The sequence below is a fragment of the Salmo trutta genome, chromosome 13 (genome assembly GCF_901001165.1).
Source record: "Salmo trutta chromosome 13, fSalTru1.1, whole genome shotgun sequence".
In the NCBI taxonomy this organism is placed as follows: domain Eukaryota; kingdom Metazoa; phylum Chordata; class Actinopteri; order Salmoniformes; family Salmonidae; genus Salmo; species Salmo trutta.
This window is the reverse complement of record NC_042969.1, coordinates 58,865,611-58,888,287: the sequence shown is the minus strand read 5'-3', so window position 1 is coordinate 58,888,287 and position 22,677 is coordinate 58,865,611. Positions and strand designations below refer to the sequence as shown.

The window sequence follows — 22,677 nt, the reverse complement described above, 5'->3', positions numbered from 1 at the left end:
TTCTCCTTCATGACTGGCTTTGTCCTTCATGACTGGCTCCCAGGTGACAACAGTTAGTGCGATTATTCACAAATGGAAGAAACACAAAAGAACTGTCAATCTCCCTCAGCCTGGGGCTCCATGCAAGATCTCCCCCCGTGGAGTTGCAATGATCATGAGAACGGTGAGGAATCAGCCCAGAACTACATGGGAGGATCTTGTCAATGATCTTGTAAAATCTCAAGGCAGCTGGGACCATAGTCACCAAGAAAACAATTGGTAACACACTACACCGTGAAGGACTGAAATCCTGCAGCACCCGCAAGGTCCCCCTGCTCAAGAAAGCACATATACATGCCCGTCTGAAGTTTGCCAATGAACATCTGAATGATTCAGAGGACAACTGGGTGAAAGTGTTGTGGTCAGATGAGACCAAAATTGAGCTCTTTGGCATCAACTCAACTCACCGTGTTTGGACGAGGAGGAATGCTGCCTATGACCCCAAGAACACCATCCCCACCGTCAAACATGGAGGTGGAAACATTATTCTTTGGGGGTGTTTTTCTGCTAAGGGGCAGGACAACTTCACCGCATCAAAGGGATGATGGACGGGGCCATGTACCGTCAAATCTTGGGTGAGAACCTCCTTCCCTCAGCCAGGGCATTGAAAATGAGTCGTGGATGGGTATTCCAGCATGACAATGACCCAAAACACACGGCGAAGGCAACAAAGGAGTGGCTCAAGAAGAAGCACATTAAGGTCCTGGAGTGGCCAGTCTCCAGACCTTAATCCCATAGAAAATCTGTGGAGGGAGCTGAAGGTTCGAGTTGCCAAACGTCAGCCTCGAAACCTTAATGACTTGGAGAAGATCTGCAAAGAGGAGTGGGACAAAATCCTTCCTGAGATGTGTGCAAACCTGGTGGCCAACTACAAGAAACGTCTCACTTCTGTGATTGCCAACAAGGGTTTTGCCAACAAGGGTTTTGCCACCAAGCACTAAGTCATGTTTTGCAGGGGGGTCAAATACTTATTTCCCTCATTAAAATGCAAATCAATTTATAACATTTTTGACATGCGTTTTTCTGGATTTTTGTTGTTGTTATTCTGTCTCTCACTGTTCAAATAAACCTACCATTAAAATTAGAGACTGATCACTTCTTTGTCAGTGGGCAAACGTACAAAATCAGCAGGGGATCAAACACTTTTTTCCCTCACTGTATATACACATAATGAAATTATATCTATCTATATACACACTAAACAAGGCACATTTGTTTTGGAAGCATGGTGTAATTTGTAACCAATTTGAAATGAAACAGATTGAGATTATGATCAAGATGTTTCCTGTTAGGATAATGGCCATGGATACAAAAGGAAACTTTTTCCCATATTTCGTTTTTTAGTGAGGGACATAATTAGCATAGCTTATCAAGTCAAATCTGTAGTCTCAAGGCTGTCAATTTAGTATGGCATAAACACCGTACTATGTAAATTGACAAAGATCTAACAGTCATGTCTGTAGTATTGACCAAAATGTCCGTTGGTTTGTAACTATTTAATATTTCTTACATGGGGGTTTGCTATATTGTGAACATGTATTAATCAAAACTCTCACTGTGCAGTACACATCATATAATTGACCATCAGCCATAGGATAATTAACAGGGCCATATAAGAAGAAAATGAAAGCTCTTACAATATTCAATGATTTCATTTCTCTAAAACAGGGTATAGGCTACCGTTTGCACGTGCACCACCAAGTCAGAACAGTAGGTGAAAAAATATCAAATTATTAGGGTGAGGCACACGGGCTACCAACATTTTACTACACAACATACACTTAGTATTACTTTCTTAGCTACAGTATACATATCTCCCTGGCATATTACATCATTTATGAAGCTGCATACTAGAGATTTTTAGACTCACATTGTTGTGCCATCTTCTTTCCAAACCACTCATTGTTGAATTTGAGATTTCCAACTTGTTGTGTAATGTTAATGTCCAATGGCCGATGAGCACCGATACGTTTTATCTATAATTTCCCTTCATTATTTCTCTTCATATGACAAGGATTGAAAAGGATTTGCCAGTAGATTGTCGACTTGATTCATGATGATAACTGCTAGCTAAGATTTTGAAAGTATGATGTTGACATGATCAGTCCAATCAAAGCTACTGTACATATAACGTGATTTGACGTCATTTTATCTGTGGCCAATGACCTTGAGTCTTCTTGGATGGGCACTTCTAATGTATCTCTATGTCAATACCCAAAGGGCTAGAATTGTTTAGGTCTCCCCTTAGACTTCGCGGTGACATAGTTTCCCCATGAGTGACAGAACACTGAGCCAATCACAGCGCAACGCTCCATATTTTCTGCTGGCTTCCCCCACCACCACATAAAGCACTGAGCTGGGCTGAAACACCAGCATTTTGGAGCTGCCTTCCTCAAGAACAGAAAAAAAGAGACCATGTTCGTGTGCGGTTTTATTAACTCATTGATATGACATGTATTAAATGCCAAAATAAGTATTTTTTTGCAAAAAATGTGGGGCTCAACTGCCCTGAATGACAGGTCACCACTGGCTATGGCCACACTGTGACACTAACACAAAGACATTGTGGTCACAGGATGCAAGTAGACTGAGCTCTGCATCTGCAGCTTTGCATATTTAGGATTTTTGATGAACATCCTTGGGGACCAGAGAGCCTAAGCGTTGCGTATGAGTGATGCCAACGCACATAAACAGTGGTGAAAAAAGTACCCAATTGTCATACTTGAGTAAAAGTAAAGATGCCTTAATAGAAAATGACTCGAGTGAAAGTCACCCACTAAAATACTCCTTGAGTAAAACGTTTAAAAGTATTGTATTTTATATATACTTAAGTATCAAAAGTAAATGTAATTGCGCAAATATACTTAAGTATCAAAAGTAAAAGTACAAATACATTTAAAATTCCTTATATTAAGCAAACCAGACGGCATAATAGTTTTTTTAACCCTTATTTTACCAGGTAAGTTGACTAAGAACACATTGTCATTTACAGCAACGACCTGGGGAATAGTTATAGCGGAGAGGAGGGGGGATGAATGAGCCAAGTGGAAGCTGGGGATGATCAGGTGACAGATTGGGAATTTAGCCAGGACACCGGGGTTAACACCCCTACTCTTACAATAAGTGCCATGGGATCTTTAGTGACCACAGAGTCAGGACACCTGTTTAACGTCCCATCCGAAAGACGGCGCCCTATACAGGGCAATGTACCCAATCACTGCCCTGGGGCATTGGGATATTTTATTTTAGGGGTTCTGTTTTTGTCAAATTCTATATCTGTTTGGGATTCTTGCAGTCAATTTGCAGTGTACAAATGATTTATAACTATTTCACGTCCCCGACCATCGGCCTACGGCTGAATGTAATTGGGGACTTATGCTGTAGGTATTTGACCCAGGTCCATAGTTCATATAAGCTACACTGTGACAAAATGCCATATCATGATACATTGCCTGAATTGATGCAATAATGATAAATACAACATTAAGTTTATAACATGAATGTGCACCACAGTTTAAAATGATCATTTAAACTACTACCACCAACACTACTACCAGCAGTAGTTTGATGGTTGTTGCCATCAATTGTCCCATTAACAATCACCCATACTAGAAAACTTGTTTCATTTCAAACTTCACATTTCTCTAGCATAGGCTACTTATAATGAATGATATCAGCAAAATGCCAGTGATAAGTGACTGTAATTTTCAGTTTATCGTTCCATCTATAGGCTACTACTGTACAGTAGTTAGGTCAAAGGGACTGTGCCAATTCAGACAGTTTCAGCGGCAGATAACAATATACATGATAGGCGCTATCTTCCAGTTGGTTTAGACTTATCCGTCATGAACAGGTCAATATAACTATGTCGCGTGTTATTATCTCTACACTGTGATAAATTACATTTATCAGGAAGGATAAAATGAACAAGGATTAAATTAGCTTTTTCAGTGACCATCCAATCTTGGAAGACTGAAAGAGTATGTTTAAATGCTGTACATAGGACTGTCTTGTTGGCTAAATGAGGAAAGTTGCGAGTGAGAGCAAACATTCCAAGCTGATAGAACGTAGCTCAACGGCAAGCGAAGAAAGGTTCAGAGAAGTTGAACACCGCTGACCCGGCTCGAAAGGGAAGACGAGGACCATGATCTCTCAAGTTAAAACATCATACACACTAATAATTATGGAGACATGGACAATGGTGACAAACACATCTCAGGAAATCCCCTATAATACTGGCAACGACAGCTGGAGTTTCCGCTTTTAAAAACGGCCTTATTACCCAATTTCAGTGTACAGAGCTGGAGGGGATGTTCAATATTATGAGTGCATGGATGATTTTTGTGTTGTGGGGATTTCCTGTACTGAAATCAGCTAATTTAACCAAGTATTGACTTTTCAAATGCACCTATTGCATATAAAATGTTCAGAGCAGAATCTTGATGATTTACACCAAAGATATGGTTTTCCCTTTAATCTTTGTCTACACTGTACTGTATGTCAGCGATCATAAAGTCAGCGATGGGGTGAGAAGAGGGGATATTGTTTATCTACCTATAACCAGTTAATATTGCAGGTGTGAGCGTTATTTATAATAATAACAACGTGGAGAAAATCGGACCTCTCTGAAATGAAAATGGATGGCCCTCCCGCAAAATATATTTTATCTAAACCCTCACCGAACGTTTGAAAAAAAGACCCTCCCCTATACCCAAAATAATAATGACAACTTCTTGGACAGACCAGAGCCTTAGATATACCGTTTTAGAAACTGTTCTCTCTTGTAGGCATTAAATGCAGCGCAGGAATTTGGAGAGCGCAGAGGGGTGTGGCCAGAAGGTTGTGGGTTCACAGACCACCGTGGACAAGAGTAGGGATGGAAAGATCTACTTTATAGTATGAGCATTGCATGCATATATTGTATTTGCAGGTCCGAGAAAAAAAGTGCCTTTTATTTTTTTTAAATCATGCAATTCTAGTAATTTTACATATTAGTAGAATATATTTTAATACCACACACACACACACACACACACACACACACATTACCGAAATTACAGTAATGAGCAGAGAGATGCCTGTGTTCATCTCATATTTCTACAATTCCAAATCTGTGTGTCTTGTTTGCAACGAAACTCCCTGTTTGCAAATAATTACATCTGAGACGTCATTAGGAATCTGAGCATGCTACTTTCAAAAGTTAGGTCTGAGTTTCCACCCCAGACAGAGTAGACCTAACGACGCAGAAAAATGTATGCTGGCTACTCTTCTTCCGTGGCTTAACCTAACGAGAGAAGACCTTCTGTCTGGGTTTAAACATATTTTATTGTACAGAAAGTGAATAGCTTAAATCAATTGATAGACAGAATTAGATTACTTCAAAAGCAAAGTAATTTTTTCTCGGCTATAGAATCTTTTAGCTCAGCCTCTGAATGTTAAAGAAACGAAACAATGATATCTCCACATGCATCGGAGGCACATATTTTTCCCGGTTTATTCTATTTTACAGCTTGTTTGTAGCAGAAAGAATAATGACCAAAGCGCTGTTATAGATCACTTTTTATAAATGGGATCGGTTTTATTTTCTTCAAAATCTTAAACTAACAGGGGGTAGGCATGTGCTTTTTGTTTTGCCATTTTCTTTAACAACAGGAAGGCCTATGGCATACCCTCTCATACCCCCTCAATGTGTATCCTGGTTTTAACTTAACCCTTTACTAACACGGAGGTAGGTTATTTAAAGAGTATATAGCAGCTTATAGCCCAATTTTGTCTGTCAAACTTCTTATTTCTTAAGGAAGAAATAAAGCTCAAAAACAAAGCCCTCTTGTTGTTAGTAAATTCAAATGTGGACGAACTGAATAATGCGTACTCGAATTTGCCCTTTTTCTTTCAGCACCATGAGCTGCCTATTTCTGATTGATTGTGCTGTGGCTTCAAGTTTCAGCACCACAATGCAAGTTAATTAAATCTGGCTTATTGTCAATAACTCTGATAAATACACTGAACAAAAATAAAACGCAACATTCAACAATTTCAAAGGTTGTACGGAGTTGCAGTTCATATAAGGAAATCAGTCAATTGAAATAAATCATTAGGCCCTTATGCATGGATTTGACATGACTGGGAATACAGATATGCATATGTTGGTCACAGATACCTTAAAGAAAAAGGGAGGGACGTGGATCAGTAAAGTAGTCAGTATCTGTTGTGAGCACCATTTTCCTCATGCAGCACAACTTCTCCTTCGCATAGAGTTGATCCAGAGCATCCCAAACTGCTCAATGGGTAACATGTCTGGTGAGTATGCAGGCCATGGAACAACTGGGACATTTTCAGCTTCCAGGAATTATGTACAGATTAGAGGTCGACCGATTATGATTTTTCAACGCCGATGCTGATTATTGGAGGGCCAAAAAAAGCCGATACTGATTAGTCGGTCAATTTTTTTTAAATTGTTTTATTTGTAATAATGACAATTACAACAATACTGAATGAACACTTATTTTAACTTAATATAATACATCAATAAAATCTATTTAGCCTCAAATAAATAATGAAACATGTTCAATTTGGTTTAAATAATGCAAAAACAAAGTGTTGGAGAAGAAAGTAAAAGTGCAATATGTGCCATGTAAGAAAGCTAACGTTTAAGTTCCTTGCTCAGAACATGAGAACATATGAAAGCTGGTGGTTCTTTTTAACATGAGTCTTCAATATTCCCAGGTAAGAAGTTTTAGGTTGTAGTTATTATAGGAATTATAGGACTATTTCTCTCTATACGATTTGTATTTTATATACGTTTGACTATTGGATGTTCTTATAGGCACTTTAGTATTGCCAGTGTAACAGTATAGCTTCCGTCCCTCTCCTCGCTCCTACCTGGGCGCGAACCAGGAACACATCGACAACAGCCACCCTTGAAGCAGCGTTACCCATGCAGAGCAAGGGGAACAACTACTCCAAGTCTCAGAGCGAGTGACGTTTGAAACGCTATTAGTGCGCACCCGCTAACTAGCTACCCATTTCACATCGGTTACACCAGCCTAATCTCGGGAGCTGATAGGCTTGAAGTCATAAACAGCGCAATGCATTGCGAAGGGCTGCTGGCAAAACGCACGAAAGTGCTGTTTTGAATGAATGCTTACGAGCCTGCTGCTGCCTACCACCGCTCAGTCAGACTGCTCTATCAAATCATAGACTTAATTATAATATAATAACACACAGAAATACGAGCCTTAGGTCATTAATATGGTCGAATCCGGAAACTATCACGTTTATTCTTTCAGTGAAATACGGAACCGTTCCGTATTTTACCTAACGGGTGGCATCCATAAGTCTAAATATTCCTGTTACATTACACAACCTTCAATGTTAAGTCATAATTACGTACAATTCTGGCAAATTAGTTCGCAACGAGCCAGGCAGCCCAAACTGTTGCATATACCCTGACTCTGCGTGCAATGAACGGAAGAGAAGTGACAATTTCACCTGGTTAATATTGCCTGCTAACCTGGATTTCTTTTAGCTAAATATGCAGGTTTAAAAATATATACTTCTGTGTATTGATTTTAAGAAAGGCATTGATGTTTATGGTTAGGTACAGTCGTGCAACGATTATGCTTTTTTTTCGCAAATGCGCTTTTGTTAAATCATCCCCCTTTTGGCGAAGTTGGCTGTCTTTGTTAGGAAGAAATAGTCTTCACAGTTCGCAACGAGCCAGGCGGCCCAAACTGCTGCATATACCCTGACTCAGTTGCAGAGGTGACACATTTTCCCTAGTTAAAAGAAATTCATGTTAGCAGGCAATATTAACTATATATGCAGGTTTAAAAATATATACTTGTGTATTGATTTTAAGAAAGACATTGAGATTTATGGTTAGGTACAAGTTGGAGCAACGACCGTCCTTTTTCGCGAATGTGCACCACATCGATTATATGCAACGCAGGACAGGCTAGATAAACTAGTAATATCATCAACCATGTGTAGTTAACTAGTGATTATGATTGATTGCTTGTTTTTTATAAGATAAGTTTAATGCTAGCTAGCAACTTACCTTGGCTTCTTACTGCATTCGCGTAACAGGCAGGCTCCTCGTGGAGTGCAATGTAAAGCACGTGGTTAGAGCGTTGGACTAGTTAACCGTAAGGTTGCAAGATTGAATCCCCGGGCTGACAAGGTAAACATCTGTCGTTCTGCCTCTGAACAAGGCAGTTAACCCACCGTTCCTAGGCCGTCATTGAAAATAAGAATGTGTTTTTAATCTGACTTGCCTAGTTAAATAAAGGTGTAAAAAATAAATAATAATAATAATTTAAAAAAAGAATAATTAAAATCAGCAAATCGGTGGCCAAAAATACCGATTACCGATTGTTATGAAAACTTGAAATCAGCCCTAATTAATCGGCCATTCCGATTAATTGGTCGACCTCTAGTACAGATCCTTGCGACACAGGGCCGTGCATCATCATGCTGAAACATGAGGTGACACAACGGATGAATGGCACAACAATGGGCCTCAGGATCTCTGTGCATTGAAATTGCTATCGATAAAATGCAAATTGTGTTTGTTGTCCGTAGCCTATTCCTGCCCATACCATAACCCCACCATGTTCACAACTTTGACATCAGCAAACTGCTCACCCACACGACGCCATACACGCCGTCTTCCATCTGCCCGTTACAGTTGAAACCGCTATTCATCCGTGAAGAGCACACTTCTCCAACGTGCCAGTGGCCATTGAAGGTGAGCATTTGCCCACTGAAGTCAGTTACGACGCCGAACTGCAGTCAGGTCAAGACCTTGGCGAGGATGACGAGCATGCAGATGAGCTTCCCTGAGATGGTTTTTGACAGTTTATGCAGAAATTCTTTGGTTGTGCATAACCCACATTTCTCTACCATAAGCCGCCTCCAATGTTGTTTTAGAGAATTTGGCAGTATGTCCAACCAGCCTCACAACCACAGACCAGGTGTAAATACACCAGCCTAGGACCTCCACATCCGGCTTCTTCACCTGCGGGATCATTTGAGACCAGCCACCCACACAGCTGATGAAACTGAGGAGTATTTCGGTCTGTAATCTTTAGTGGGGAAAATCTCATTCTAATTGGCTCGGCCTGGCTCCCCAGTGGGTGGGCCTATGCCCTCCCAGGCTCACCCATGTCTGCGCCCCTACCCAGTCATGTGAAATCCATTGATTATTTCCTTATATGAACTGTAACTCAGTAAAAAAAAAAAAATTGTTCAGTATACATTTATCAAGTATGATAAAATTAACAAGGATTAACAGGGATGAGCTTCTTCAGTGACCATCCAATCTTGGAAGACTGAAAGAATATGTTTAAATGCTGTATATAGGAACGTCTTATTGGCTAAATGAGGAAAGTTGAGAGTGAGAGCAAACATTCCAAGCTGATAGAACGTAGCTCAACGGCAAGTGAAGAAAGGTTCAGAGAAGTTGACCACCGGTGACCCGGCAAGAAAGGGAAGACGAGGACCATGATCTCTCAAGTTAAAACATCATACACACTAATAATTATGGAGACATGGACAATGGCGACATACAAACACATCTCAGGAAATTCCCTATAATACTGCCAGACCGCTGGAGTTCTGCTTTTAATACAGCCTCATTCACCAATTTCAGTGTACAGAGCTGGAAGGTATGTTCAATATTATGAGTGCATGGAGGATTTTTGTGTTTTGGGAATTTCCTGTACTGAAATCAGCTGATTTAACCAATAATTGACTTTTCAAATGTTGTGACAGCTAGAGATAATTATAATTAAAAAAACAAACAAAAAAAAACACATGATCTATCGACTGAGTTGGTTAACAACTTCCAGATTGTAATATGATATTATAAGGGGGGGAATATAACAGTAAATTCACAGTTCAGTGTACTGCAGAGAAAGTAACTAAATCTACATGTACGTGATAATGCCAGAGAAGCCACCTACTGGGCACAGAAGTCAGTTCAACATACATTTTTGTCAACTAATGTGAATTCAAAGTGAAATAAACAAACATTTTTACCAGGTCAGTGGATTTAGGTTAAAAGTTGAGTAAAAAAAAAAATGTACAGGAAATCAAATTCCCTTATGTTGATGACTTTTTGCAAATCCAATAAGTTTTCCACGTTGATTCAATGTCATCAGAAGGAATAACATAAAATGGATTTATTTAAATTAAAACGGAAACATTGATTCAACCAGTTTGTGCCTAGTGAGCGGGTTTATAGGATATATTGTCACAGGTGTTGTTAAACCCGAGACAAAGTAAAACGCAATCAGACAACAAACCTTATGCCAAAGCAAATCAATATAACCAACTTAGAGTTGGATAATAACCACAACCTTAGCCAATGTGTCAGGTGAATCCACATATTGGATGTTTGAGTAGCCTACATACAAACTGCTGTCCCTCAGTATCTTTATATGACCCATCTTTATGAGGTGGTACAATGTCCATTGCAGTTACGTTATTGCCTGGTTAGAGTCTGGTAAGGTTCCAGGCATCCCATAATGTAACTTTGTTTGTAATTACTTAATTACTTTTAGTTAGTTTAACCAAATAAAGTGAAACCACAAGTCTTTTGTTAATCTTCACCTTTTCATACATCTGTCCAGTGAGGATGTGTTTGAGCTGAAACATGACATGTAATAATGATAAAAGCATAACAGCAGCTGTGTGACGTGCTTCCTGAGGTTAATTGAGGGACACATTTAGGTGATGCACTGCTCAGGGGTCAGTTATCATACAATCGCAGTTCTTGTAAGTTAACATTTACTGTTCCTGACTGTAAACGTACCCTAGTCTCGAACTTCAGCACTGTGCAATTGAGGTCAACTCTTAAAACACCCTGGCACATATTACACCAATCTCTTTGGTATTACTCTTGCCTTGACAATGTTTCAAAGGGTTAGATACAGTAAATTGTTCTACCAAATATGGCCATGTTTGTACCTAGAAATAATAAAAAGGATATTATAATAACGATAAAACATATTTCATAAAATAAGGATAGGATCAACTTTAATGTCCCTGAAGCATCTTAGAAAACTGGATGAAACTTTAAAAAAAAGTGAGGAACATGATGTTCAAGATGGATATTAGTTCACAAAGTATGCATAATCAATAAAAAAAAAATCCACATTCATTGTCTGGAAACTATAAGCTATATCTCTGAAAATCCTGACACAAATAGCTTGTGTTGTTTTATTAATAAAACAGCCTAAGGATACAGAGCTGGAGCGTGTGAAATATTATGACTGGATGGTTTGTTCTGTTGGACTTTCCTGGCCTAGTGGCCTCATGGGTGGAATGTTATTCCTATTTTTCATAATTAACAAAAAAAAAAAGTATATCTTTTTCATACGTAGGACACGGCTACAGTAACAGGTTGATAGCGACAATTGAATACCTTCCAGAAAATAAAAGTGCCGCATCAGAAGCATCTGTACCTTTTCAGACAGTGGAATTCTGCTTCTGCATAGAATGTTCAGTATTGTTTCCCTGACAACAAATGTTGCTGATTGATGTGCTGTTGTGTTCTTTTTCTGATGTTTTTAAATGGAAGGGTAGATAGATGTGTTGTTTTCTACTAAATGTATTGGTACGCCATTGTATTTAACGAACTTCAAAGTACTTTTCTTAGGAGAGAGTGGTCTGCAAGCAGGCGGCAGGCAGGGTGCGCGTAGGCAGCTCGAGGTCATTTGATTGGCAGTTCTGGTTGCCTGGAGATGGAAGTTAGTCCGGCTTCAGAAGGGGCATTCCTTTACAGACATGTTAAACAACCCTTCAGTGGAGCTTCGAAACTATCTCCTGAGAAGGTTTCGTGGCGACACTTAAAAAGCCGTAGTGTATGTACCCTTTCAGACAAACAAACATGCCATAGCCAAGGGGCCACATACCATGTCTTAAAGTGGTATATGACAAACAGTTTTGTTATGTTTCAATCTTCTATGATGTATATAAAGTGTAATACTGGGATGCAAACTCAAAATTGAATACATTCAACTCTCTCTGACATGGTACAGGTGTCTTTTTTCTAAGCCCACAACCATGTGTGTGAAGTGTATACTTTTGTTTCAAAGTAGATTTGTTTAATAAGACTACCACGAATCACTCTGTGTGACCTTGATTTAGCCAACTTCAGTAAAAGGTTAAGAAACAAATAATGTACACAGATAGCTAATGAACCTGGTCCAAAATATAATGTCCTGTATAGTGTAGGTACTGCTGTGATGGGTTCCAGAAGTTGTAAACTATCTAGATATTATCCCCATGATTGGGTTATCAATCATGGGTCCTTTTTTGACCGCAGGAAGATGTTTGGGGGTGGGGGAGCTGCAATTTTTCCACTGACAGGGAAATACAGGACTAGTAAATGCCCAGTGCACTACTTTGTGTTATTAATATATATTTTTAAAATTCAAATTTTTCAGGGGGTGCTGCAGCACCCTCAGTACCCCTACCTCCCCAGGCTATGCTTACTGAACTTCTGTTCTGCAAAGACTTATGTAAGAACCACCACGTGGTCTAAAGGGTTGTGCTATAGCGACAGCATAAAGCTCTGCCCGTTACACTAAGCGGCACAGAGGAGCTTCACATGAGAAGAGTCCTATCACTTGCACTCCCTTCAAGCAAGACAGCCACAGACATTCTCAATCCTGACAACAATGTCACCTCCAAGCTCTACAGGTAAGTTGCAGTCATACATTGCCTAATGACCTTTCATCTCATCTTTAAAACATAACTATTCAGTTTGTAAAAAAATTCTAGAGAGTAATTTATTGTAGGCCTATTTGTCCCCACAAGCTCCTTTAATACAATTTCTAGTTCTGCTTTGATATTTATCTGCTGTTTTTCTTTGTAGGTCTTCAGGTGTTTTTGAGTAATAATATTGTCTGGACTTTGTCCTTGCAGGTCTGAAAAAGACTAAGAAGAATAAGGATCATCATTACACAGACGTGCACGGCCTGCCATGCATTGAGAAGATCGTGGCCTCTGTGGATGAGACCCCAGAGCCCATCAGCACTAATATCAGTGGAACTATCCCAGAGTGGATTAGTGGCAATTTCCTCAGAAACGGACCAGGAAAGTTTGAGATTGGTAATAATAAGTGAGTATATTTTAAACAAGCTATATATGTTTAACCAGAATCAAATGTGGAGTAAATGACTATTGTTGCATATATGAAATGATTTACTGTACTATATTAACTATTTATTCTACTTCTCAGATTCAACCACTGGTTTGATGGAATGGCCCTCCTGCATCAATTCAAAATCGCGGGAGGCCAGGTGACCTACAAGAGCCGCTTCCTGGGCAGTGACTGCTACACAGCTAACAGTGAGAACAGCCGCATCGTTGTGTCTGAATTCGGGACTGTGGCCATGCCAGACCCCTGCAAGAACTTCTTCCAACGCTTTCTGTCCCGGTTCGAACTGCCAAGTGAGTTTACAGTTCAAGTCTGCAGTTCCAGAGTTTGGAGGTCAAAGAGTGGAGAATATATGACAGACGGAGAATTGATTTACGTTGTGCTAATCACATGAAAACTGTCTTTGGTCCACAGAAGCGTCAGATAATGACAATGTGAGCTTTGTGACGTACAAGGGTGATTACTACGTGAGCACGGAGACAAACTTCATGCACAAGGTGGACCCTGAGACACTTGAGACAAAGGAAAAGGTAGGCCTTGGCTAATAAAATATTGCATCGGATCTGCTAGTGTGTAGCGTTTCCTTGTCTTTTTAAAGGTCTACACAAACACTACCTACAATAGCCTCATACAGTACAAAGAGTTCCATTCAGTATAAACAAATAACCAAATGATTTTGTTGAATTATTTAATAAGAGACCTATTGCTTTATAAACTCATCAAAAAAAGAAACGTCCCTTTTTCAGGACCATGTCTTTCAAAGATAATTCGTAAAAATCCAAATAACTTCACTGTAAAGGGTTTAAACACTATTTCCCATGCTTGTTCAATGAACCATAAACAATTAAAGAACATGCACCTGTGGAACGGTCATTAAGACACTAACAGCTTACAGACGGTAGGCAATTAAGTTCACAGTTATGAAAACGTAGGACACTAAAGAGGCCTTTCTATGGACTCTGAAAAACACCAAAAGAAAGATGCCCAGGGTCCCTGCTCATCTGCGTGAATGTGCCTTAGGCATGCTGCAAGGAGGCATGAGGACTGCAGATGTGGCCAGGGCAATAAGTTGCAATGTCCGTACTGTGAGACACCTAAGACAGCGCTACAGGGAGACAGGACGGACAGCTGATCGTCCTCGCAGTGGCAGACCACGTGTAACAAACACCTGCACAGGATCGGTACATCCGAACATCACACCTGCGGGACAGGTACAAGATGGCAACAACAACTGCCCGAGTTACACCAAGAATGCACAATCCCTCCATCAGTGCTCAGACTGTCCGCAATAGGCTGAGAGAGGCTGGACTGAGGGCTTGTAGGCCTGTTGTAAGGCAGGTCCTCACCAGACATCACCAGCAACAATGTCGTCTATGGGCACAAACCCACTGTCGCTGGACCAGACAGGACTGGCAAAAAGTGCTCTTCACTGACGAGTCGCGGTTTTGTCTCACCTGGGGTGATGGTCGGATTTGCGTTTATCGTTGAAGGAATGAGCGTTACACCAAGGCCTGTACTCTGGAACGGGATAGATTTGGAGGTGGAGGGTCCGTCATGGTCTGGGGCGATGTGCATCATCGGACTGAACTTTTTGTCATTGCAGGCAATATCAACGCTGTGTGTTACAGGGAAGACATCCTCTTCCCTCATGTGGTACCCTTCCTGCAGGCTCATGCTGAGATGATCCTTCAGCATGACAATGCCACCAGCCATGCTGCCCGTTCTGTGTGTGATTTCCTGCAAGACAGGAATGTCAGTGTTCTGCCATGGCCAGCGAAGAGCCCAGATCTCAATCCCATTGAGCAGGTCTGGGACCTATTGGATTGGAGGGTGAGGGCTAGGGTCATTCCCCCCAGAAATGTCCGGGAACTTGCAGGTGCCTTGGTGAAAGAGTGGGGTAACATCTCACAGCAAGTTCTGGCAAATCTGGTGCAGTCCATAAGGAGGAGATGCACTGCAGTACTTTATGCAGCTGGTGGCCACACCAGATACTGACTGTTACTTTGGATTTTGACCCCTCGCCTTTGTTCAGGGACACATTATTACATTTCTGTTAGTCACGTCTGTGGAACTTGTTCAGTTTAAGTCTCAGTTGTTGAATCTGATGTTCATACAAATCTTTATGAAAATAAACGCAGCTGACAGTGAGGACATTTATTTTTTTGCTGAGTTTAGGATAGCATGATTGAAGGCCTATCAAGACATTTCATTTTTGTTGATGCTCTCATCAGGTGGACTGGAGCAAATTCATTGCTGTCAATGGAGCCACTGCCCACCCCCACACAGACCCTGATGGTACAACATACAACATGGGGAATTCTTACTCTGCTAAAGGTAAGTAAGGAACCAGCCCCTGCCCATTCACTAACCACCGTCACTTAAGTCTAACGAATTGCAGATTAAGAATGACAAAACACAAACGTCTTAAACCTGAAATCTGCCTGCAAAAATTGGCCAAAGGTCAATTTTCCAGGTTCCAAATAAAACCAATCGGTCTTTTCTTCAGGTGCAATTTACAATATCATCCGCGTGCCTCCGACAAAGACAACGCCAGAAAACCCAGAGGAAACCCTGGAGGGAGCTACAGTGGTCTGTTCTATTCCTTCAGTGGACAAGGCAAGACCTTCATACTACCACAGCTTTGGTGAGCAGACCACACAAAGCCTCCACAGGCTCCATAGCTAATGACACATTTAACGTAAACAGCCTCTCATCAGTAGATGGCTCACTCCACCAACCATCTTCAAAGCAAAATGGTCATGTTTCATCCTTTTGTTAATCAGAATGCACAGCAATGATCTATCAATACTGACATGATCTGACTCAACTCCAAAAGAGTGCCAATTGATATACTGCTCATTCGATTTCAGCAATGTCGGAGAATTACGTGGTGTTTATTGAGCAGCCTATCAAAATGGACCTCTTGAAGATTGTTACAGGCAAGCTGAGAGGAAAGGGTATCAGCGATGGGGTCTACTGGGACCCTAAACTTGAGACCATCTTTCATTTGATTAACAAGCAGACAGGCAAGGTAAGACCTTGGTCTAGAATGCCCTTGAATTCTTGGGAGTCTCAATTCTTGTTGAAAGTTTTGGTAAATGACAAGCTAGGAACGAGACAAAGGATACCAAGCCTACAGTAGTTGCTTTTAAGTTATACATTTCATTTCTGATGACTGACATCCTTTATTCTGTTTCAGCTCAACTCAGTCAAGTATTATGCCAAAGCGCTGTCCACATTCCACCAGATCAACGCCTGGGAGGAGGATGGCCTCCTGGTTATGGACCTCTGTGCCGCAGACGATGGCAAAGCCATCAACAACTACATTGTTCAGAACATGCGCAAGTCAGGAGAGGCTCTGGACGAGGTCAGTATAAGTCTAAACTGAAGAGTATAAAACTTAACAACTTCAATGAATAATCATTAATAAACTATTTAAAAATACTATTACTAACTACAAATACATATTCCATTATTTGTAAACAGTTATATGCATTATAATTCAGAAGCATTTATACTTTTTTGTATAACTTATAAAGCCTTTGTAATGGCTTGTTCATTACAGTTATACAGTGCCTTCGGAAAGTACTCAGACCCCTTGAAATTTAAATTTTTTTGTTACAGCCTTATTCTAAAATGGATTAAATAAAAATAATTCCTCAGCAATCTACACAAAATACCCCATAATGACAAAGCGAAAACAGTTTTACAGAAATACCTTATTTACATAAGTATTCAGACCCTTTGCTATCAGACTCAAAATTGAGCTCAGGTGCATCCTGTTTCCATTGATCATCCGTGAGATGTTTCTACAACTTGATTGGAGTCCACCTGTGGTAAATTCAATTGATTGGACATGATTTGGAAAGGCACACACCTGTCTATATAAAGGTCCCACAGTTGACAGTGCATGTCAGAGCAAAAACCAAGCCATGAGGTCGAAGGAATTGTCTGTAGAGGTTCGAGACAGGATTGTGTCGAGGCACAGATCTGGGGAAGGGTATCAAAATGTTTCTGCAGCATTGAAGGTCCCCAAGAACCCAGTGGCCTCCATCATTCTTAAATGGAAGAAATGAGCAATCGGGGGAGAAGGGCCTTTGGTCAGGGAGGTGACCAAGAACCCGATGGTCACTGACAGAGCTCTAGAGTTCCTAGAGCTCCTTCTAGAAGGACAATGTTGGGGATGTTTTTCAGTGGGAGGGACTCTAAAACTAGTCAGGATCGAGACAAAGATGAACAGAGCAAAGTACAAAGAGATCCTTAATGAAAACCTGCTCCAGAGCGCTCAGGACCTGACTGGGGTAAAGGCTCACTTCCAACAGGACAACGACCCTAAGCACACAGCCAAGACAACGCAGGAGTGGCTTTGGGACAAGTCTCTGAATGTCCTTGAGTGGCCCAGCCAGAGCCCAGACTTGAACCCGACCGAACATCTTTTGAAGAGACCTGAAAATAGCTGTGCAGCAACGCTCCCCATCCAACCCGACAGAGTTTGAGAGGATCTGCAGAGAAGAATGGGAGAAACTCTCCAAATACAGGTGTGCCAAGCTTGTAGCGTCATACCCAAGAAGACACAAGGCTGTAATCGCTGCCAAATGTGCTTCAACAAAGCACTAAGTAAAGGGTCTGAATACTTATGCAAAAATAAATACAACTGTTTTAGCTTTGTCATTATGGGGTATTTTAGGTAGATTGAGGGAAACATGTTTTTAAATACATTTTAGAATAAGGCTGTAACCTAACAAAATGTGGAAAAAGTGAAGGGGTCTGAATACTTTCCGAAAGCACTAAGTGTAACCAGCTGAAACCACTAGGATCAGGAATCCTACATGTGAACTGCTTGAGGTTGAAAATATGTTTCTTTGTTTAAATTAGGTGTACAACACTATGTGCAGAGTGTTCCCCCGGCGATTTGTCTTGCCTCTCAACGTGGACAAGGAGACACCCTGTGGGCAAAATCTGAACTCACGCCCTGACAGTACCGCCACTGCCACCAAGACTGCTAAGGACAAGGTGTGTGAACAATAATCATGCACAAGTCTTCTGTTATACATCACTGCTGAAATGCATCACTAAGCTAAGCTCCCGAGTGGGGCTGCGGTCTAAGGCACTGCCTCTCAGTGCTAGAGGCGTCACTACAAACCCTGGTTCGATCCCAGGCTGTATCACAACCGGCCGTGAATGGGAGTCCCATAGGGTGGTGCACAATTGGCCCAGCGTCGTCCGGTTTAGGGGAGGATTTGGCCGGGGTAGGCCGTCACTGTAAAATAAGAATGTTCTTAACTGACTTACCTAGTTTAAAAAAAATGTCCAAGTTCATTAAACAAAAGGTTATGCAATTACCCTCCACATGTGAATATTCACCATCAGAGCCTCATTAACTCGCTTTCTGCAGGTGTTCTGTACACATGAGGATCTGCACGATGAGGAACTCCATTCGTATGGTGGTCTCGAGTTCCCACAAATCAACTATGCCAAGTACAACACCAAACCATATCGCTACTTCTACGGTTGCGGTTTCAGACATCTAGTAGGAGACACACTCATCAAGATGGACCTCCAAGGCAAGAAAATGAAGGTTGGTTGTCATATTGATTCCTCCTTTTTAAAAACTCAAGAATATCTGCATCAGTAACAAAGTACTCTATTGCGATGAGTGATGTAGGCCTAGGTAATATTTGATAGGAAATTCAATGCTGATGTTCATACTGCTGTGCTTTAAGGTGTGGGAGCATCCTGGACTGTACCCTTCAGAGCCTGTCTTTGTACCCTTGCCTGGCGCTACAGAAGAGGATGACGGTGTCATTATGTCTGTGGTCATCACTCCAAATAAGGTCAGTTCCCCCTTAAACACCTATGCCCGTTTGTTAACAATTGTTGCTCTCCTAACTCCCAATGTTAGCCTCCGAATGTAAACATGTTCCCTTTCTCCAGGACAAGAGCACGTTCCTGTTGGTTTTGGATGCCAAGACATTCAAAGAGTTGGGCAGAGCGGAGGTGCCTGTGAACATTCCCTATGGTTTCCATGGGACATTCAACTCCACTATGACTCATAGAAGGTATCTATCAGAAAACAAATTGGAGGCCCATTAGAGTAACAAAGGTGTGAATTGTACTGTGTTCGCCATCTTTCATTTCTTGTCAAGTATATCCTTTCTGATTATTGACTGGATAACCATCAAAACACCTTATTGTGAAGTTTACTTTAAAAGCACTGTGAAAAACTTAGTTCCATGCAAACAAAGAAAATGTTTCATGTTCTTAAATAAGTGTATTTTTGTAAGATTTGTCCACTCCTGTTTTGTGAATATCAATCCTCTATATAAACAACTTATAATAAAAAATGTATTAAGAAAAGCCATGGCAATTTTTTTAATAATTTGGTTCACTCACCACCGAAAAGCTCGTAATAAATCTCAAATACTATTGGAAAAAGTGAAATATAGGCTATGATAACGCCACGCAATATTCCATGTGATACACAGATGAATTAGTCCTACAGTCTGAACTGAATCCATTGACTCTTGTAACCGTCTTGTGGTCACTCACAACAGTTACTACCTAAAAGTTAGTTTCCTGTTTGGTAATGGTTAGGCTATATTTCACTGCCTCAAGTAAAAAATAATAGATTTTATACATTTTCAAAAACAAGTGCATAACTTTGGATATTGCAGACACTGAAACGTCAAATGTTACCTATTTATTGTTTACAGTAGGCTACATAGGACTAGATCTACAGTATTCCCAATGCTTCAATGTAATTTATAAAGAAATTAACCACAATGATACTCACATCGTGTTTGCCAGTGTGGGATAAAGAGTGAGGACAGTAAACCTAAAAAGCATATATAGATGTCAAAAGAAAAGTACTGACATGTTACTTATTTAGATCAGTGAGGAAATATTTACAAATGTCTGTAGCACATAGGCCCATGTAGCAAGTCTATCCCTGCAGTTTGTCAGAAATGAGAGCCAAGGTACGCCTCAAGTGATCTTTCTTCTCTTTCAGGTGTGACTCCAAGTTTCTGGCCTCCATCAATATGTCTTCCAACTCCCTAACTTGTGAAGCATCTATTGCAGCCCTCTCACTGTAGGAAACAAAGGCACTATGTATGATCAACATGGTGTGTACAGATTTCAAGAAAAGCATATTCACCTAATGCTTGTTTATCATAATAAAAAATGTGTGTATGCAGTAGAATTGCCTGGGTACTTAACGTAATATGTGGGCAAAGCACTGAAATTTAAACTCAAATGTGGTCTGACATTACAAAGAATGGAATGAAAACCTGTTCAACACGTTTGTCACGTTACCTTTGTTGTACCTACCTTAACACTTCAGAGTATTTGGAAAATAGCATGTTGACCTCTCTATTTGCACCTATCATTTGAAGGAAAATAAAGAGCAGTAATGTCAATTGCTCTGTAGCGAACAAATAAAAACATCGGATATACATGCCATTTACCAGACACTTTTATCCATAGCAAGTGTATGAACTTATGAGAGGCTGATTCCAGGAATTGAACCCACTATCCTGGCGTTGCAAGCGCCATGCTCTACCACCTGAGCTATATTCTATTAATAGATATAAATGGTATCAAATGAGCTAAACAATTATCATTCTGATCTATGAAACAGAAATTATTCCTAATACAAATATGTGCATACCTGCAAGTGCACCTTCAAACAAATCTGAAGAGATTGAAGCTGGTGTTTTACTACTGTGTGTTTTTTTATGTTTTGCTGGAGAACTTTCACAATATGCAGATGTTTGTTCAACCTATTGCAATGAAAGAGAAAAGACAACTCTCAAATTAGCTATCCCAATGGTGGATGGAAGACATGTTTTTCTAATGGCCCTGTGGAGTACTTTTCCAGCAGATAACATCAAAACTGTAGCATTTTCTGACCTCTTGTGCCAATTTTTTGGGGCCTTTGTTGTCCATTCCCCTCCCTGTCGGTGGCATCACTCTGCCTGGCAATGGTCACTTAAATGTTTCTCACTGCTTTCTAAAAAGTTACGTGGAGATATGTGGTGGTTAGCTACAATTGCCGATGAGAGACTACATTTTAACAGTGTAACATGTTAACGTTGAGTAATGTTTATGCGCCTGTCTAACTGAACAATTGCAGCTAACAGTCTACCAGCTGCATAATCAGCACAGCTGACCTCAACTAACAAACACTGCTAACTAGCTAGCTAAAGTTTGGTTATCCAACGGTAGCTGGCAGGGCCTTATCACTAGTTAGCTAACATGTTTAACTTAAACACATCCTTAATTTATTTCAAGGTAATCTCTCGAGGTAATAAAAAAAATGCTGTTATGTAAAATTGATTAGCTAGCTACCTAAAACATTTGAAAAGTATACTTACTTTTGTGTATCCGTTTGGTTTGCCAAATTCGAATTCCGAGTGTTTTGCGCGAGCCAATCAGAACGTTCCATCAATTTCACGTACCAGGACATGCTACAGTTCAAACTATTATGATCTACCGCCACCTACTGTCTCCACACAGCGAAAAATATTACATCATTTTCGCGACAAAATCCAATATCCCAAAATATTAAAATATCTTAATGGCAATGTCTGATTATGCAACGAACCTCTGGTACTTTATGTACAGCAAGTCCTGAATTGTATGACGTTTATACTTGTGTGTTGTCAGTCCATGTGCTGCCTGGCTGCCTTGTCTATAATAAAGGAAGTCTGATTTTTTAAATTTAACTAGGCAAGTCAGTTAGGAACAACTTCTTATTTACAATGAAGGCATACCCAAGCCAAACCTGCCCTATGTGACTCCCAATCACGACCAAATGTGATGCAGCCTGGACATCTCTTACACAGTTGTAAATGAGAACTTGTTCTCAACTGGCCTACCTGGTTAAATAAAGGTGAAATAAAATAATAATAATAACAAATTACACTGAGATGCAGTGTCTTAGACCACTGCGCCACTCAGGAGCCCAAAATTCCCTTATGTTAGCTGTGAATTGATTTAACTACGTCTGTTTTTGAAGATAAGTGTTTTTTATATGTGAAAATGAATTGCCTTTTAAAATGTGTGTCTGCTGTATGAACACAAAGACAATCCTTCTGATCACTGTTTCCAAAAAAAACCTGTGCCTGGTCAGCACTATTGGTATAGGGTAGCTGCACCTCCAGTCATCCTCAATGACACATAACCACAGATAGAACAATGGGCTGTTGCAGACCAACCTGCTATTGTAGAAGCAGCTATAGACCACCAAGTGTTAACAGTCAGTATCTGGATAACATGTGAAAGGCTTGATAATGTATGTGATATCAACAGAGAGGTATATTTGGGTGATTTCAATATTGACTGGCTTTCATCAAGCTGCCCACTCAAGAAAAACTTAAAACTGCAACTAGTGCCTGCAACCTGGTTCAGGTTATCAGTCAACCTACCAGGGTAGTTACAAACAGCACAGGAATAAAATCATCAACATG

General features: G+C 40.4%; 1 protein-coding gene and 1 long non-coding RNA gene across 2 annotated transcripts; one reads left to right on the top strand and one right to left on the bottom strand.

Annotated features, from left to right (window-relative positions):
• Positions 1 to 12,524: 12,524 nt before the first annotated feature.
• LOC115206182 (beta,beta-carotene 9',10'-oxygenase) lies at positions 12,525 to 20,661 on the top strand. Its single transcript, XM_029772863.1, has 13 exons — positions 12,525 to 12,747; positions 12,973 to 13,168; positions 13,289 to 13,500; positions 13,622 to 13,737; positions 15,439 to 15,541; positions 15,714 to 15,851; positions 16,078 to 16,238; positions 16,407 to 16,574; positions 18,083 to 18,220; positions 18,603 to 18,785; positions 18,931 to 19,041; positions 19,142 to 19,266; positions 20,217 to 20,661. Exons 1-13 carry the CDS (start codon positions 12,726 to 12,728, stop codon positions 20,299 to 20,301), a joined length of 1,758 nt encoding a protein of 585 aa, XP_029628723.1. The 5' UTR covers positions 12,525 to 12,725; the 3' UTR covers positions 20,302 to 20,661.
• On the bottom strand, positions 19,565 to 21,670 carry LOC115206195 (uncharacterized). Its single transcript, XR_003880754.1, has 5 exons — positions 21,583 to 21,670; positions 21,119 to 21,218; positions 20,877 to 20,988; positions 20,537 to 20,588; positions 19,565 to 20,295 (listed from the first exon to the last, which is right to left on the bottom strand). It is a non-coding gene; the product is annotated as an uncharacterized LOC115206195 (long non-coding RNA).
• Positions 21,671 to 22,677: the final 1,007 nt, after the last annotated feature.